The sequence below is a fragment of the Anarrhichthys ocellatus genome, unplaced genomic scaffold, assembly GCF_004355925.1.
Source record: "Anarrhichthys ocellatus isolate YVR2014 unplaced genomic scaffold, GSC_Weel_1.0 scaffold25, whole genome shotgun sequence".
NCBI lineage: Eukaryota > Metazoa > Chordata > Actinopteri > Perciformes > Anarhichadidae > Anarrhichthys > Anarrhichthys ocellatus.
Window position 1 is genome coordinate 4,642,672 of NW_022280055.1, and position 16,462 is coordinate 4,659,133.

A 16,462-nucleotide genomic window follows, 5' to 3' on the forward strand; every position below is an offset into this window, starting at 1 on the left:
ATATACACACTGTATATATAAAAGAACAGAAGTTTTTGAAGTAGTTGAAATCCTATGTGCAGAAATGGAAAATGACACGTGTAATATTGCCCTCTAAAATGTAGTATAAAGCAAAAATAAAGTATGAATAAATGTACTTTGTTACATTGCACCACTGATCTACAAGAAGGGATACATCTGCCACTAATTCTAACAGCTCTTGATCAGCTGACAGTAACACAGAGACACATGTACTCACATGAGCACGGCTTCTTTGGGTTTTCCTGCTTTGATGAACTCAACCTCGGCCTCCGGAAACTTGCCCTGGAAGACGATCAGAAATATCAGAAGTACTGTAAGCACTACCTACTGTTCTTCACACAGACTAGAGCATGTTTAGTGATAGGGAGTATAAGCAGAAATTACATTTACAATGATCATCACTACAATGAGAACGTATGTTGGATGTTATGAAAATGTATCTTGTTGAATTTGGTGGAAAGATATCTTCTGATAGGAGCCGACTATCACATATAAGAATGTATGCAGACTAAAGGTATATTCACATGTTTACAAGCTTGGAATCATTTCATAGCCGTTCGGAATGATGGACAGAATCATGGATGGATTGCTGAAGAGGCCAACCGGGCACAGGCCCAGGGGCCTTAAGTGTCAGGGGCCCCCCCCTCTGGCCTTCACCTACAAAATGTCACTCCAAGAGGCCCATACAAAGCATGAAGAGAAATACAATTACCACAAAGAAACATTAAGCTACTACAAAGAGACACAAAAAGACCAAAAGAGACACAAAACAACTGCAAAGAGACACAAAATGATAAAAAGAGACTCAAAACGAAAACAAAAGGAGGAACAAAACTACAGACAAAAAATAACTACAGAAAGACATAACAACTACAAAGTGACACCCAATTACCAGGGAGAGACACAAAGCCACGCAGAGATGTGCAACGACGATAACAACATAAAGAGTCCAAATAACTACAAAGTCTGTATGAGGTGGTGGGACCTTTTGCATGTCTCATAATGTCCCCCCAAGGACAGAACTATAAAGATAACAAAAATAGGCACTGCAGCAACCAGACAGTTTTGCAGAAGGAGATAATAGGCTTTTCAAGATAATGTGGTATGTGGAGGTGAGAGTTAAAAAAACAAAAACACCGGTTTTGGTAATGCGTATCCCATGGAGGTACAGTATGGACAGCCGATAGGTTACTGCATGCAGCAGGACCGGGACAGATTTACCTCATCTTCCAGGTATATGGCGTGTTTGAGGTGGATCTCAGGAATCTTCTCCTTACTGGAAAGACGAGCCAAATCGAAGGCAAAGTCAAACGAGCTGGGGAGTAAATAAAGAAATCAAGCCAGGTTTCACAATACAGTCACTGGCTGGAGGATACACTTTCAGTTGCTCTCTTGACCTACTGTATTGATCCCAGTTTCTCTTTAGGGACTCAATGACTATCATGACTCAGAAACTTTTAAGATGCAATTCGTTTGTAGAGGTTACATTTGTTGGATCTCCCTGCCAGACAATAAAACTAATTAAACGTTTAAATTTAGTTTTTAAACAGTTCACGTGAGACATTCCTGGCAATATCATGACATTTTTTTTCTGAAAGTCATTGTAACAAGAATCGGTCAAAATAAAGAGTCAGTATTTTAAAATAATGAAAAATAGTCATTCTTTTCAGATAATAAAATCATTATTTTTAGATACTGACTCATTATTTTGAAATACTTCCTCATTAACTTGTGAAAAATTCACATTACAATGCCTGACATGATCTTTTTGTTTTTATCATCACTTGGCGGGAATGGGCTTCAGCGCATCCGACTCTGGATGCTCAGTAAATGAAAAATGAACCACCGTGCATGTTGTGTCTATGTGTCGTGGTGCAGCTCACAAGTTATTTGAAGCAAACTCAATGGCGTATTCCAGGAGGCCGAACTTGTTGAGCAGCTTGACGGCTGCCTCTCCTCCCAGGCTCCGAGCCCACAGGTAGGCCACCTGCTTCTGAGCTGCAGCGCCTCCGTGGCTCTTAGCCACCTGACACACACAAAAATATATGTGGTAAATATAGATATATATATATATATATATATATATATATATATATATCACTATAGGAGCTCTGCGGCAGTGTGGCTCCCTAGCACCCTCACCACAGATAATCCCAGAGAAAAACATTTGATAGCAGCTATAAAGTTGCACTGTGCTCCCAGAGCAGCAGCCGCAATAAACACCGACGACGGGGGAAGCACAGGCTTGTAACGATGCCGTGCCCATGAAGTCTAATCTCAATTTACTTCACGTCCTCCTATTCAGCATTCATAAGCTGTACATATGTATTGAATAAATGGCTTATGACACGAAATAATGTAATTATACGCAGCTATAAAAACCTTTTATGTGTTTATTAATGTACGGTATTTGTCAGCAATTATAACTTCTGTATTAAAATGAAGCGCCACACAGGGAAGCAAGTTAAATACACGTTAGACTTCTAATTTGACCGGTGAAATGACATTCACCACAAAAAATTGTATAATATAGCAATCTCAAGAATTTTTAAAGCTTTTTATTAAAGCCAGTAAGTGTTTTATGTGATTATAGAATCTTCCAATTTACTTTGGTGACGTAAGTATTTGTTTGGAGAACCATTTTTGTTCTTCGATCTATGCTGTATGCCTCATTGTTGCTCTTTTTTTATGCTTCCACTAAGTTGATGTCAAAGTCGGAAGTTCTCTAATCACTTCGTTTGTGTCTATAATTTGTATAAACTCCTTTGAACCCATACTTTCAACCTATAAAAATCAAAACATTGCATAAAACATATTTTAAGTCACGGCCGTGTAATTGCGTGTCTAAACTCACTATATTTTTTATGTAGTATTTTTTTTGATTTACTTGTAATAATAAGCACAGGGCTCTCTTGTGTTGTATAACTGACACGTTGAAGGTAGATACGGTGGGAGCTGCAAGGGATGAGCTAAGGCCACTGTCAACATTAGTAGTGTGGAAGAAGGTTCTAGGCTTTCAAAAAAATACGATTGCAGTTCAAACATTTGGAGTATAAAACTCTACATATCTTTGGAGATGTAAAGCCACTAACAGCTATCGAGCAAACAAAACAAATATCTACCCTGTATGCATCCTCCCACATGTCGTTGACTCTGTACATGTGGACGGCAGCCTTCCACTCTTCAGCCTCTATGAAGTGGTACTCTGCCTCTGAGAACCTGGATTCAGCCTCCAACTCCTACAAAAACACATTTACACCATGCACATCAACATATCAGGGACAGTAAGACCTCTCAAAACCACATGATTGATTGTACAGAAAACGGATTATATTACACATTACTAGTATAATTCATGGCCCTTCGGCTGTACTCTTTTTGTGACACAGCAAAAAAACAACTGCTGACAAAAGCAAGGAAACCCAATTTAACAACTTAATGATGAAACTCTTTTGGATTTTTATGAAATCTTCTTTGCTGCAACTATCGGGAGCTTAAAGGGACTTTAAGTCTCAGAGCGTGAGCGGTGGAATGTAACTACGGTAATTTAATCAAGCACTGTACTTAAAGTTACTACGGGGAGCTTTAATTTTGTGTTGATTTTAGCGGCCTCTGTAGACAAAAGTGGTAGTGCTTCCCACCACCAGAGTCTCCTCTCATGTGACTGCAGCAGGGTCTGACAGTCTACCCCGCTCAGTCCTGGTTCTCCCATGCATCCCTTCCATCCAGCGGGCCCAACAATACGGCCCGGGTCACCTTTGCAGGGAATTAGTCCCGATGACCAGCTTTAAGAACAACTACATAGCCAACATTCTTGCTGATGGTTCTTGTTTGCTTATCTAGGTCATATAGAGGCGTCAGCATTACATTGAGACTGTTTCACAACCAGTTAAAAGATCCTTGTAGTAACTTTCAGTAAAAGGTTTGAGTGCTTCCTCCACCACTGCATAATGTTATAAAATTAGACATGCGTGTGGTCTAATTGTGTGCATCCAAAAAAATTTGTTTTGTTTCATGGGCTTCTTTATCTGAATTCAGAGAAGTATTCTCAGTTAGAGACATTTCTAATTAATATTACAGTTCAAAGCACTGCAGGGCAATTCTCACATGATAATTGGACAACCACAAAACTGTGAACATGTTGTCTGCTGTTACATAAGACAGAGAACGGTAAAAAAAAAAAAGAAAGAAAATGTGATTAAGCTGCAAGGGTGCCAGAACTGGAGCCTATGAGAGCTTTTTGGATAGGAAACCTCATCCATTGCTAATGAGGGCGCTGAGCAGCGGAAAAATAATGACACCAAGCAAGGGATCAACAGTCCTTCGGCCACTGAAAATGACAACCATGGGACGAGAAGAAAAACAAAAATCAAAGCTGCAAGTGTGACGAACAGGCCTTCAACCCCATTATGTTTGAAATACCGCTTTGTGACTTTTGTCTGTAAAAAAGCGCTGTATAAATAAATCTCATCGGACACGTTTACTGCTTGAAAATGATGTATTGCGAATTTTGTTCCACCTCCTGTGTCAACTATGTGGTGCTAGAAAACTCACACTGTTTATACGTCATGTTGCTGTACAGCACGTGTAGACCACGCCATGGAACTTTCATGTAAATCAAATGATCTTTGTCATTTGATTTACATTTACGTGCGGCTCGTGTTCTCACATTGTTTAACGGTGACGTCCGTGGTATTTTTATGTATTATTCTTGCAAATTTAAGACTTTATAATCTCAGAGAATATCAGAGTTTGTTTCTTGTAAATTTACAACTCTAATCTCAGTGTATTTTCATTACTTTTTTTATTTTTTTCCTCTGAATATTACCTAACCTGACCCACCAGATGGTTTATTACACAGAACCATCTGAGAAGCCGTGATTGAATACTCTTTGGAAAAAAAAAAACTTTTCAAAAAAGACTTGGCAGGTGATTGGATGAACCATCTGTCAATCAAACTATTCCCGAACCCAGCAAAAACATCTTCTCCATCGAGAAAAGCTTTCAGTGTTGATATTTGCGCTTTTTTCCATGGGGAACTGCTCTCCAGTTCTGATAAAACTGATGCCATTGCAGCATCTATGCTAACCTCTTCATCACTATAAAAATGTATATGATATGTGTGATATGTGAACCTGCAATTCTCGCGGGATCTTGACATCGCGAGAATCCAGCTGCTCTGCAAGGTAAAATATTTACCCTCTTCCCCAACTCTGTAATATTCCGATACCTACGATGGCCCTACTACACGGTCATGAAACACAATGACATTACACTAATGTACCTTGGCCAGGTGCAGGTGGGTCTCCGTGAGCAGGTCGGGGTGATGCTTGGCCACCAGGCGAATGACATCATCAAACATCCGGTTCTTCTTGTACATGGTTATGGCGAGGTCAGGCTGCTTCACTGTGGCAAATAGCCTGCGAGCACACACACAAACACGCACACACATAGATGACTATAGTAACTGAACGGTTTGTTTTCGGGGGGGGGGGGTTTATGTTTGAGTGCCAAAAGACTTCAGTCGAGACGTAATAAAGAATCAGTCAGTTTAACTGAGGGGTCTGAAATTTCCACTTCGTCCAACGTCAAACATTGTTTTCCTTATTTTTCTTGCTGTAATTACTTCGAACACGGTCACATTACTTCGCCTCGCTCCATTTTCATGCACCCAGCGGCCGATGATGCAGCAAATTACTAGAAATAAATCTCCATTTACCTCTCGGCCTCCTTGAATTTCCCATCTCTCTCCAGCTCCTGAGCTCTGCTGATGTACAGAGCCATGACCTCCTCCTCTGTCATACACTCCACCGCCAACTGCAGACAAAATGCACCAACAAAAATGGCCATGGCTTTTTGTTTCACAGCTACACCGACATCAGTGGCCAGTGGTCATCCCATGATTGTCATCATGGGATTTATTTGGGATCAAATATCCATTACTATTGTAATGGGAAAATATGTTTGTTATAATAATCATGGAAAGGTTTTATCTAATGTACCACTAAAGTCAGACATATGACAATGACATAGCAGTCTTTCTAATGTCTAGTAGTTAAGTAGTTAAGTTTTGAACCGAGTGCCTTGTGTGTTTTATAATTCTCACCCGAGGACGAAAAGATGAATGTCCAAGTATAAACGAGATAAAAGAGCAGATCCCTCTTTATTATTTAATCAGTTAGCAATGAACTTAAATGTCTTGTTTGCTTTTGCTCTTACAGAAGAGTTAAAAGGCTGATGATCCTGATTTCATGTTTGAATGTCCTCCCTGACATCAGACCTTTGAACGAACAAAACAACCTGCGTAGAGAAAACGCATTCTCCCCTGTTTGGATATACCCAGGAGGAGGGGGATATAACGACGTGATTTCTGTGACTTTTTTGACAGCCTCCCTACTGTACACTGAAATGTGTGTCAGTGGAGACACTCTCCTATTTGCAAATATTAAAAGACGAACAACGTTGATTCTCTCAAGACTTTGTTTATTGACATAGATTGGAAAACTCTTCTCCCGATTGATCATAGATAATTTTCCATAACACTATCCTGTCAAAACCATTTGTTTTCATGATCAATATGTTAATATTATTATTTTCCTTTTTGTAAACAGGAACATGTTACTGATACTGTGTTTTCGCCTGAATGATCCAAATTGGTCTCTCTTTATTTGACACAGTTGTTGGTGTAGTTTGTGTCCATACTAACCTTATGAGCCTCCTCCCAGCGTCCTGCTGTAGTGTACATGTCTATAGCATCCTTGATGTGACCTCCTTTCACAAACAGTTGCTCTGCCACCTACAGGCCGTAAACACACAGAATACACACAAAATACACTCAGAAAATATAAAATACAGGCTGAATATCATAAGATCTCTATATAGAAGTTCATATTTTACATTAGTTTGGGAGGCACTTGGAAAAATAAATGATTTTTAAACCTCCTGACACATCCACAGCACATCAATATATTAGAATGGCACTCCTGCAGGGTAAAAAGAGCTCAAAAAACACATATAGAGCTAATTTAAGAGCAGGTATCTGCACTCTGTTAATGGAACAATTTAGGAACGATTGGGCAGAAGGAAAAGGGAAAAAAATCCACCACGACCAGATTTTTGCTACGTAAAGGAAAGACGTATTTCCCATTGAACCTGTTCTAACACTGGCATCAACGAAGCAAAAACGTTGAGTCATTGTTTCCTTTCGCGATAATTTCTGCACTGACATCACAGGTGTGAGCTTCCTCCATTGTTTTAGTTTGCACTGAATTATACTTTCCGGCAACTTCCACAAGTTGGAAAGCAGAGAGCCTGTTATCTTAATTGCTTTCTGTGAATGTGCCCATAGAGCAAACAGACTGAAATGGCCGGCTATTTTCAGAGGCTGACAGTCTGTGGAGGCTGTTTGGCTCAGCTGAGCTCATCAGAATGAGCAGAGTACGCTTCGCCATCATCATCATCATCATCATCATCATCATCATCATCACCATCACCATCATTGCGTCTCTTCCTTTTTTCTTTTCTTTGTATTTATACCAGATTGTGTCTTTCTCCTCTTCTTTTAAACTGTATTTCTGGCAACTACTAAAACAATCTAACTTGTCATTATTGCCAAAGCACCCTCGAGCAAACACAGCCCATAATGCTCCATGGAGACCGAGCTAGAGCAAAAGCTGATCCTGGGCTCTGACTTTATGCTTGAAATGTATTCAGGGTGGTGTGTGTGTGTGTGTGTGTTTGTCATGGGTGAACGTATGTATTCCAGGGAGATGTGCCGAAATGAATTGCTGGTGGCAAAATGTCACTGCCTACTTCATCCCTCTGGCTGCCTCCATCTCACTGTCCTGGGGTTGTGTTCAGGGAGCAAAAGGTGCTCACCGAACCACAAAACCACCTCACGCCTCGTCCCTCCTCTCTCACCTCATAGTCCTGCATGGAGGCATAGTGCTGAGCTATCTTCACGTAGTATTTCCCCGCCGACGAATCCTCCTGCAGCTCCAGGATGTGGACGGCTTTCTTCCACTGACGAGCAGCGATGGCCGCCTTGATGGCTTTGAGCGAGCAGCTAAGGGTGGATCGGAGAAAGACAACAGAGAAGACTTAAGTGTTGTGTGTATCCATACATTTTCACTCACCTCACCTTCTAGAATCGTCTCCATACTAAAAACTAAAAGGCTAAAAACCTAGACCACATTTTGGCCTTTGTCATGGCTCAAAAACTGACATTCATGGAAAAGGTTGGTCGTATTTTTAACCGGAGCATCTGCAGAGTAATTCCATAGCCGTTGTGTTATGATTCACTAGAGTTTGACGAAATACGAGATGAATGAATCCCATTTTTTCTTCTCTTCACCGCCATCTTGACTGTAAGGGAGCCAAGGAGGGACAACTGAAGGTTCCACTCTTTGTTTGGGAGGGGGGGAAAACCTGGTGGAAGATCAGCACTCTACTGTGTGCACTTTTACATTTCTACTCATATTTAATTTATGTACCTCTTAGTATTTATTTCTGTTACTTTTTATACTTACCTGTATTTATTTCTGTCCTTGTGCTCCTGCAACAACAGAGTTTCCCCGCTGGGGATCAATAGAGGTTTATCTTATCTGATTGTGTTGCTCCAACAACACAGCAAACTTGAATTGTGGAAAGTGAATTAACTTTGGTTAGGATTTGTTACGCCAAATCATTTTATTAAGACAGGCACGGATTGAAACTTTTTCTGGCAGGAGAAACTAGCAGCAGAAGAAGTACATTTCAAACCTTTGTTTCTGTGGAGAGTTTTAGCTTCCCACAGTCAAAATTCAGTTACTCTGATGCTTTTTCAACTTGAAAAGAATAAAAATCTGGGCGCTGTATTTATTTGGTATTTTTGGGGAATATAATCGTGTTTAAAGACATCTATTATGGTCCTGGTGATGATTTAAAGAACTATCGGCCGTTTTCTTTTAACGTGTCATCTTTCCTCCTCTCCATCTGCCAAAATATTTGTCTCTTGACTCCTCTACACTACATACCCTGCTTCAATGAAATGGTTGATGGCGGCGTCCATCTGTTTCTGCTGGACGAGGTATTCTCCCCAGGCCTCCTCCAGTTTCACCACCTCAGCAGGGAAGGCGAGGCGTGCCAGCTCAACCGCTACAGGAAGCAGAAACTTTACTTAATATACTGTACATTTACTGTAGTGTATACCCACATTCAACTAAACAACATGCGTCCAGCTGTTGTTGCCCAAAATCTTGTCACATGATATTGCTTGTACCTTTTGTACAATAAATACTGTAATTATGGCGAATGTACAACCAGCCATGCCAGCTGCCCTGTGAGGCTGTGCTTCCAGCTAAATGCTAACGTCAGCATGCTAACATGCTCACAATGGCAATTCGAACATGCTAACATTTGGTAGTAACGCAAGTGCAGCTGAGGCTGATGGGAATGTCATTAGTTTTGCAGGTACTTGGTTTAGCACATTAGCATGCTAACATTTGCTAATAACACAAAGTGCAGCTAAGGCTGATGGGAGTTGGCGCTAGCGCTAGAGGAAAAGTCAGAGGGTCACCAGGGTTGTTAGGATTCCTCCTCTGGGACTCATGAATGCATGTAACTAGAGAGGCAATTCATCCAATAGTTATTGATATATTCAGTCTGGACCAAAGCGGCGGACCGACCAATCGATCGACATTGCCCTCCCTAAAGCTGCTAGCATGACAAAAAAAAATAAAAAAAATCACCAAACATACACATTTTTGGTAGTTATTCAAAATATAGGCTAAGCATATTCATGCCATCTACATGTCATTTATTTACCTTTCCTGAAGGCACCTCCTTTGACGTAGCACTCCAAAGCTCTCTGGTTGTTTCTGATCTCCTCATACAGATCTCCTGCCTGGTCAGAAGATATAGAGCGTATCAATGTATTTATTATATTATATAAGTCAGGGTTGTTGGGAATGGAAACTATACTGCCAAAAAAAAGTATGTGGAAACTGTGACACATACGTTTGTGCACTTTTGGTTTGGGCTGCTTTTCAAGGTTCGTATTGATAATCATGGCAACAAGGTCCAAGCGCACAAAGCAAGGTCCATAAAGAAACGGTTTAGCCAGTTTGGTGTGGAAGAACTTGACTGGCCTGCACAGAGCCCCGACCTCAACCCCCATCCAACACCTTTGGCATGAACTGGAGCACCGGCTGTGAGCCAGACCTGATCACCCAACATCAGTGTCTGACCTCACTGATTCCCTTGTGGCTGGATGGAAGCCAAATCTCGTAGAAAGCCTTCCCAGAAGACTGGAGGTTGTTATCGCAACACATAAAAAAAAACATGACTTTGGAAAGAGATGTTAAACTATCACATATGGGTGTAAAGTCTGGCTGTCCACATACTTAATTCACTTAGGTCACACATTTCTTCAATAACAGAATGCACAACATGTGATGTTTGCAAGATACGGAAAATATACAGAATGTCGACCCTCAAAACACCTAAACTGATGAAACCCCACACCATCAAAACGCAGCAAACACATTTTGTTCTGAAGTTTTGTTCTCTCCTTCCCACCTGTTACATAAACACAGATGGCTCCGGGAGGAGAACGGAGTTCTCAGACAAACGGCTAAAGAAAGAGACGTAGAGAAATAACAGACAGATGGAGGGAGACAGAGTGTAAAACTGCAAACAAAAAAAGGAAGAAAAAAAAGTTCTTCTGTTGATACCTCTCCTCTCCTGGCATTTATTAGGAGGAGAGAGGAAGATGAGGTAAAACAGGAGGAGAAAGATTTACCGGCATAGGATACCAGCTGGGATAAATTCTGCAATAAATAAGGCAGACAGATAGTTAGGTCAGATAGAGTCCACTCACCCTCTCATAAAACTCTCCCTTGATGAGATTGGCGGCGATGCGGCCGACGGTGTCGCTGTTGTTGGTGATCTCCGGATGGCTGATGGCCAGTCGGGCGGCTTTAGCCGGCAGTCCGGCCTTCAGGTAGAGGTTGATGGCACCCTGGAAGTCTCCCTCGCTCTCCTTCACCTCGCCAGCCTTCTCGTCCTGACCCGTCTCCGTTAACCACTGGTAGTGTTTCCCACGCAGGCTGTCCAGCTCCGGGTGGCCCTAAGAGAGTCATTTTTGGGGTTGAGGGTGGGGTTTGTTTCTACGTTAGACATGGCTTCAAATCTAGTGCTGAAACACTGCGTTGACTAAGAGAAAACTAATTGACAATTAAAAATAATGTAATCTTTAAGCCATTTACCAAGCAAACATCTTGAATATTCACTTTGATTTGCTGCTTTTCGCTATTAAAATACCGTTGTACATTTATTGTCTTGAGCTTTCTGGACTGTTAATTGGAAATAAGCAATTTGAAAATGTTAGCTTGGGTTTCGAGAAGATATATTTTCTGATGTAATCAACAGATTGATGAGACTGAGTTGTAGCCATATTTAAATAATTTGCAGTTAAAGGCCCAGTGTGTGGCATTATGGGGATCTATTGGCAGAAATGGAACATTAATAAGTATGTTTTCTTTCGTATATAATCACCTGAAAGAATCGTTGTGTTTACCATACCGTAGAATAAGCCGTTTATATCTACATACCAAGTGAGTTTCGTGAAAGCTGCGTGAAATCCGACACGCTGCACCTTTAAAAAGGTTCCACGTGTGGTTTTAGACCTCTAGTATCATGTCTGGAACCTACTAGGACCAATTCAAATTAAAATGTTGCACAGATCCAGCAGCGCAGAAATTTAACTCACACCCTACCTCGAACAGAGGTGGAAAAATAAGTGTCGACCTGAAACTCAATTCACTTTGCGTCTGGTTCTCGTTTTCTTTTGTGTACGGGATTAAGTCTGCGCTGAGGAGAATGCATTCAAGACTTAGAAAACTGGCTGTTTTGACAAAACTCCCCACAGCCTGCCCGTCTCTAGGCCTAGGGATCTAGATAGATAGATAGATATAAACTTTATTTATCCCCAGGGGGAAATTAGTTTGTAGCAGCAGCAATTTACAGAGTAAAATATAACTTATGGAATGCACAATATATACAGTACAATAAAATAACAAAGCAGATATTGAATTTGAAGGAATAGATTAATAAAAAAATAAGATAAATACAATAAAAATAGAAATGCACAGTATGTACCATGAATAGAGTGGTATTAACTAGTAACTAAACAACCTGGACAGTAGAGCAAGGATCACCAACAACAAGCAACAACCGTGTAGCGTTGTTGTAGTCATGTGAAGGACGATGATCTGGCACGAGGTGTTTTATTATAAAGTCTTATTGCAGTGGGCAGGAATGTTTTTCTGAATCTGTCCTTGTGACAGCGGAGCTGGATGAGTCTGTTGGAGAAAGTGCTCCTCTGTCCCTGCAGTAGGTTGGGGAGAGGGTGGTCCGGGTTATCCAATATGGACAATAGTTTCTTCAGTGTCCTCCTCTCCACCACCTCTTCCAGATTGTCTTGTTTACAGCCAATGATGGAGCCGGCCTTCTTAACCAGTTTGTTAAGTCTGTTGGTGTCTCCGGCTCCAATGCTGCTCCCCCAGCAGACTACGGCGAAGTAAAGTGCACTGGCCACAACAGACTGGTAGAACATCTCCAACATCTCGCTGCACACGTTGAAGGATCGAAGTTTCCTCAAGAAAAAGAGTCGACTCATCCCCTTCTTGTACACAGCGTTGATGTTGGTCTTCCAGTTCAGTCTGCTGTCGATGGAGACACCCAGGTACTTGTACTCCTCTACCATGTCCACGTCCTCTCCCAGAACTCTCAGCGGTTGTGGAGCCGTCGTCTTCCTCCTGAAGTCGACCACCATCTCTCTGGTCTTGGCCACGTTCAGACGCAGGTGATTTCTACCGGCCCACTCCACAAAGTCATCCACTACTGCCCTGTACTCCTCCTCCCGTCCGTCCCTTATACATCCGACCACTGCAGAGTCATCAGAGAACTTCTGCAGGTGGCATGACACAGAGTTGTACTGGAAGTCAGTGGTGTACAAGGTGAACAGGAAGGGAGACAGAACAGTTCCCTGCGGGGCTCCAATATCACTGACCACCCCATCAGACAGCACACTGCCCAGTCGGACAAACTGTGGTCTGCCCGTGAGGTAGTCAGTGATCCAGGAGACGGTGGACGCGTTAACCCCCACCACCCGCAGCTTCTCACTCAGAAGCACTGGTTGGATGGTGTTAAATGCACTGGAGAAATCAAAGAAAGTGATTCTCACAGAGCAACCGGATCCGTCCAGGTGCGACTGAGCTCGTTGCAGCAGGTAGATGATGGCGTCGTCCACCCCCACATGCGGCTGGTATGCAAATTGCAGAGGGTCCAGTGAGGATTTCACCTGCGGCCGGAGGTGGGCCAAGACCAGCCTCTCCAGCACCTTCATCACATGTGATGTGAGGGCAACTGGTCGGTAATCATTGAGGCCAGATGGTGTCGTCTTCTTAGGTACAGGAACCAGGCACGACGTCTTCCACAGCACCGGGAGTTCCTCCTGCTTCAGGCTCAGGTTGTAGAGATGTTGCAGAACATCAGACAGCTGGATGGCGCAGGTCTTCAGGACCCTGGGGCTGATGCCATCAGGTCCCGCAGCCTTGCCTTGGTGGAGTCTCTCCAGCTGTCTTCTCACCTGGCCAGTCGTCACAGAGAGGGGGGGAGGGGGGTCATTATGTCGGTGGTGGCAGAGCCCTTTGAAGTGGAGGGCTCTGAGTCCATGCAGCTCACCAGGGGGGACAGAGGGGGAGGTGTGGTGTGTGGAGGAGACAGATGAGGGCTCTGAGCTAAACCTATTGAAGAAGGAGTTTAGCTCGTTGGCCCTCTCCAGGGAGCCCCCTGGTTGTCTGCCTCCAACCTTGAAGCCGGTGATCTGCTTCATCCCTGTCCACACCTCCTTCACGTTGTTCTGCTGGAGTTTGGCCTCCAGCTTCCTCCTGTAGGTGTCCTTGCACTCCCTGAGCTTTATCTTCAGGTCACGCTGGACTGTCCTGATCTCCTCCCTGTCCCCAGACATATATCCCCGAACAGATTGAGGCAGTGTAAAGAATGGGTTGAGGGGGCGCCTGTGGTCTTGTGCTATGGGGTGTGTTCTACGAGTAATTGTTCTGGTCCTTTTATTTTTATCCTTAAGGTTGGCGTATATATTTGTTCCTATAGGAGGCAGTTATAATGGTGAACAAAAATGGGGGAACAATAGAGGAGAATGGGATGAATTATACTTTTGTAGAGCAGAAGGTGGGCAACGACGGAAAGTGCTTTGAGTTTGCGGACGGCAGACGGTCTTGTCGGCAGCATTTGTGGACGTCAGCGGGGTGTTGTTAAAAGCTCAGTTTATGGTCCAGAGTATTTATGCCAGTATGCAACAACAGAATCTCCCTCAGGTAAAACGCAAAGTGTAAATTGAGTCCGTGCGTTATTACCTTGGCTTCAGCCACGGCGATGCAGTCGTCCCACATGTGGAGCTCCTGGTACATCCCTATCGCTTCATCGATGGAATTCTGCAGAAAACGAGATAACGACATTTGACTCAGTGCTGCACAATCTTGACTTCTGCAAATAATAAAGCAAGTGCAGGTGTGATATTGATACACTGCTTTTAGAGTTCCTGATGTGGTGAGCTCAACCGTGGGCTCCTAATTTATGGGTAAACTATCTGACCAATCACAGGTGTTACCAACACAGATAGACAGAAGATAATGGTACATTCATTTGAAATCATTTTTTTTATTGCTTTTGAAATCACAACTATTCAAATGCTATTAAAGAGCACAATTTGCGGAATTTTGTGTTTGGTTTGTCAAGAATGCATCAGCAATTAATTCTACATATTATATACAAATATACATATTGGAAGTGTGTACGGGGCGTGTCGCCGACCTGCTCCATGTAGTGCATCTCAGCCAGTTTAAAGTTCTTATCCAGCATCGCCACGTGGGCTTGGACTTGGAAAAACGCTGTTCCATCTCCTCCCTGATCAAAAGACACACACACACACCCACACACACCCACACACACACACACACACACACACACACACACACACACCTCCGATTACTTTAATTTGTTCACTTTTATGACATTTAATAACTTTTATAAATATTTCCATACCACCCTAAAAACCCTGCATTTGTTGTATACATGGTCAGTTTTGAGATATCTGTTGTGATACGAAACACACCATTTCCTGTGAAACTTTGTCGGCAATCTGGTTTGTTTGGTTGAGGAAACGCAGAGTCGAGACGTCCCCCAATGCAGCAAAACACCTATAAAAGATAAAAGGAGAGAGAGAGAGAGAGAGAGGACATGTAATAAAAACAGAGGGAGAAAGAAGAAAACATTCAGTGAAGGAGGAAGGTAATATTGTCCAGTCAAAGCTCTCAAAAAACGGTTCACTCAATGAACTGAGATATAAATTACAGCTTTTGTCTAATTAGCCTTTAGATACGCTGCAGTTGGAGGGGCTGCGAGATGAAAAGGCTCGTCTTAGCATTTGGCCACTTTATTACCAACTCTCTCTGAACAGTTGCATCAGATTAATGAACAAGTCATGAAAGTAAAAAAAAAAAGAAAGTTAGAAAACTCCTTCTGTCTGACTCTTTCTCGCTTCCCTCCCTCCCTCATTAACATCCCTTTCCCTCCCTCATTAACATTACACACTTCACACAAAAACGTTTCTTCCCCCAATTTCATGATTTATGCAAATCAGGCCGATGCCTAACGAACAGCATATGCATTATTAATGACAGATAATTCCAATTTTTAAAAGTTTCTCAAAACAGAGAGAAATATGGAGTGAGAGAGAGAGCTAAATGTCTTTGATGATTAATGAAGTTAGAGAGGGGGGTCAGGCAGAAACACAGTCATCTGCTGTGTGTGTGTGTGTGTGTGTGTCCAAAAGCTTTTTCATTGCAGGTGACCAAGGTGCCCTTGTTGTCTCCATTCTCTTCAGTCACAAAGATAAGTCTCACGTACAATGAAGAATGATAAAGAATGTAATTAGCTCAGAGACACGGACATTAGCTTGCAAGGTTGTGTGTGTGTGTGTGTGTGTGTTTGTGTGTGTGCTTGTACAGCTACCTTTGTGGGGACCAATCACTCACTGTGGGACAGTAAGAATTAGGGCTAGGGTCAGCCATTTTTGTTGTGATGGCTAAGGTAAGAGTGAGGAGCTAGGGAATGCACAAAGTCATTGAGAGTCCTCACAAACATTAAAAGTACAAGGTTGTGTGTGCGTGTCTCGCTGACCTTTCTGCGATGTGCAGCTGGTGAGTCTCCAGAGCCAGCTTGCTGAGGGTCTTCCACATGGCTTCGGTCTCTGGTGACATGTCCAGAGTCTCAAGGTATGCTGTGGCTCTGTCAACACACACACACACACACACACACACACACACACACACACACACACAGCATCTGCAACACAAAATACTGTCGTAGCTAACTTTAT

At 42.5% G+C, this 16,462-nt stretch overlaps 1 protein-coding gene across 2 annotated transcripts in view; it reads right to left on the reverse strand.

Annotated features, from left to right (window-relative positions):
* The window catches only part of ift172 (intraflagellar transport 172), a 42,593-nt gene that overhangs the window by 10,890 nt on the left and 15,241 nt on the right, over positions 1-16,462 (reverse strand). For both annotated transcript variants that reach the window (XM_031861519.1, XM_031861520.1), the window contains 15 exons: positions 16,264-16,371; positions 15,197-15,281; positions 14,896-14,988; positions 14,439-14,516; positions 10,880-11,128; positions 9,826-9,904; positions 9,036-9,156; positions 7,942-8,086; positions 6,728-6,817; positions 5,741-5,838; positions 5,306-5,441; positions 3,144-3,260; positions 1,905-2,047; positions 1,243-1,336; positions 239-303 (listed from right to left, as the gene is read on the reverse strand). In XM_031861519.1, the coding sequence (XP_031717379.1) occupies positions 239-303; positions 1,243-1,336; positions 1,905-2,047; positions 3,144-3,260; positions 5,306-5,441; positions 5,741-5,838; positions 6,728-6,817; positions 7,942-8,086; positions 9,036-9,156; positions 9,826-9,904; positions 10,880-11,128; positions 14,439-14,516; positions 14,896-14,988; positions 15,197-15,281; positions 16,264-16,371 (1,701 nt within the window). The remainder of the gene's footprint in view (positions 1-238; positions 304-1,242; positions 1,337-1,904; positions 2,048-3,143; positions 3,261-5,305; positions 5,442-5,740; positions 5,839-6,727; positions 6,818-7,941; positions 8,087-9,035; positions 9,157-9,825; positions 9,905-10,879; positions 11,129-14,438; positions 14,517-14,895; positions 14,989-15,196; positions 15,282-16,263; positions 16,372-16,462) is intronic.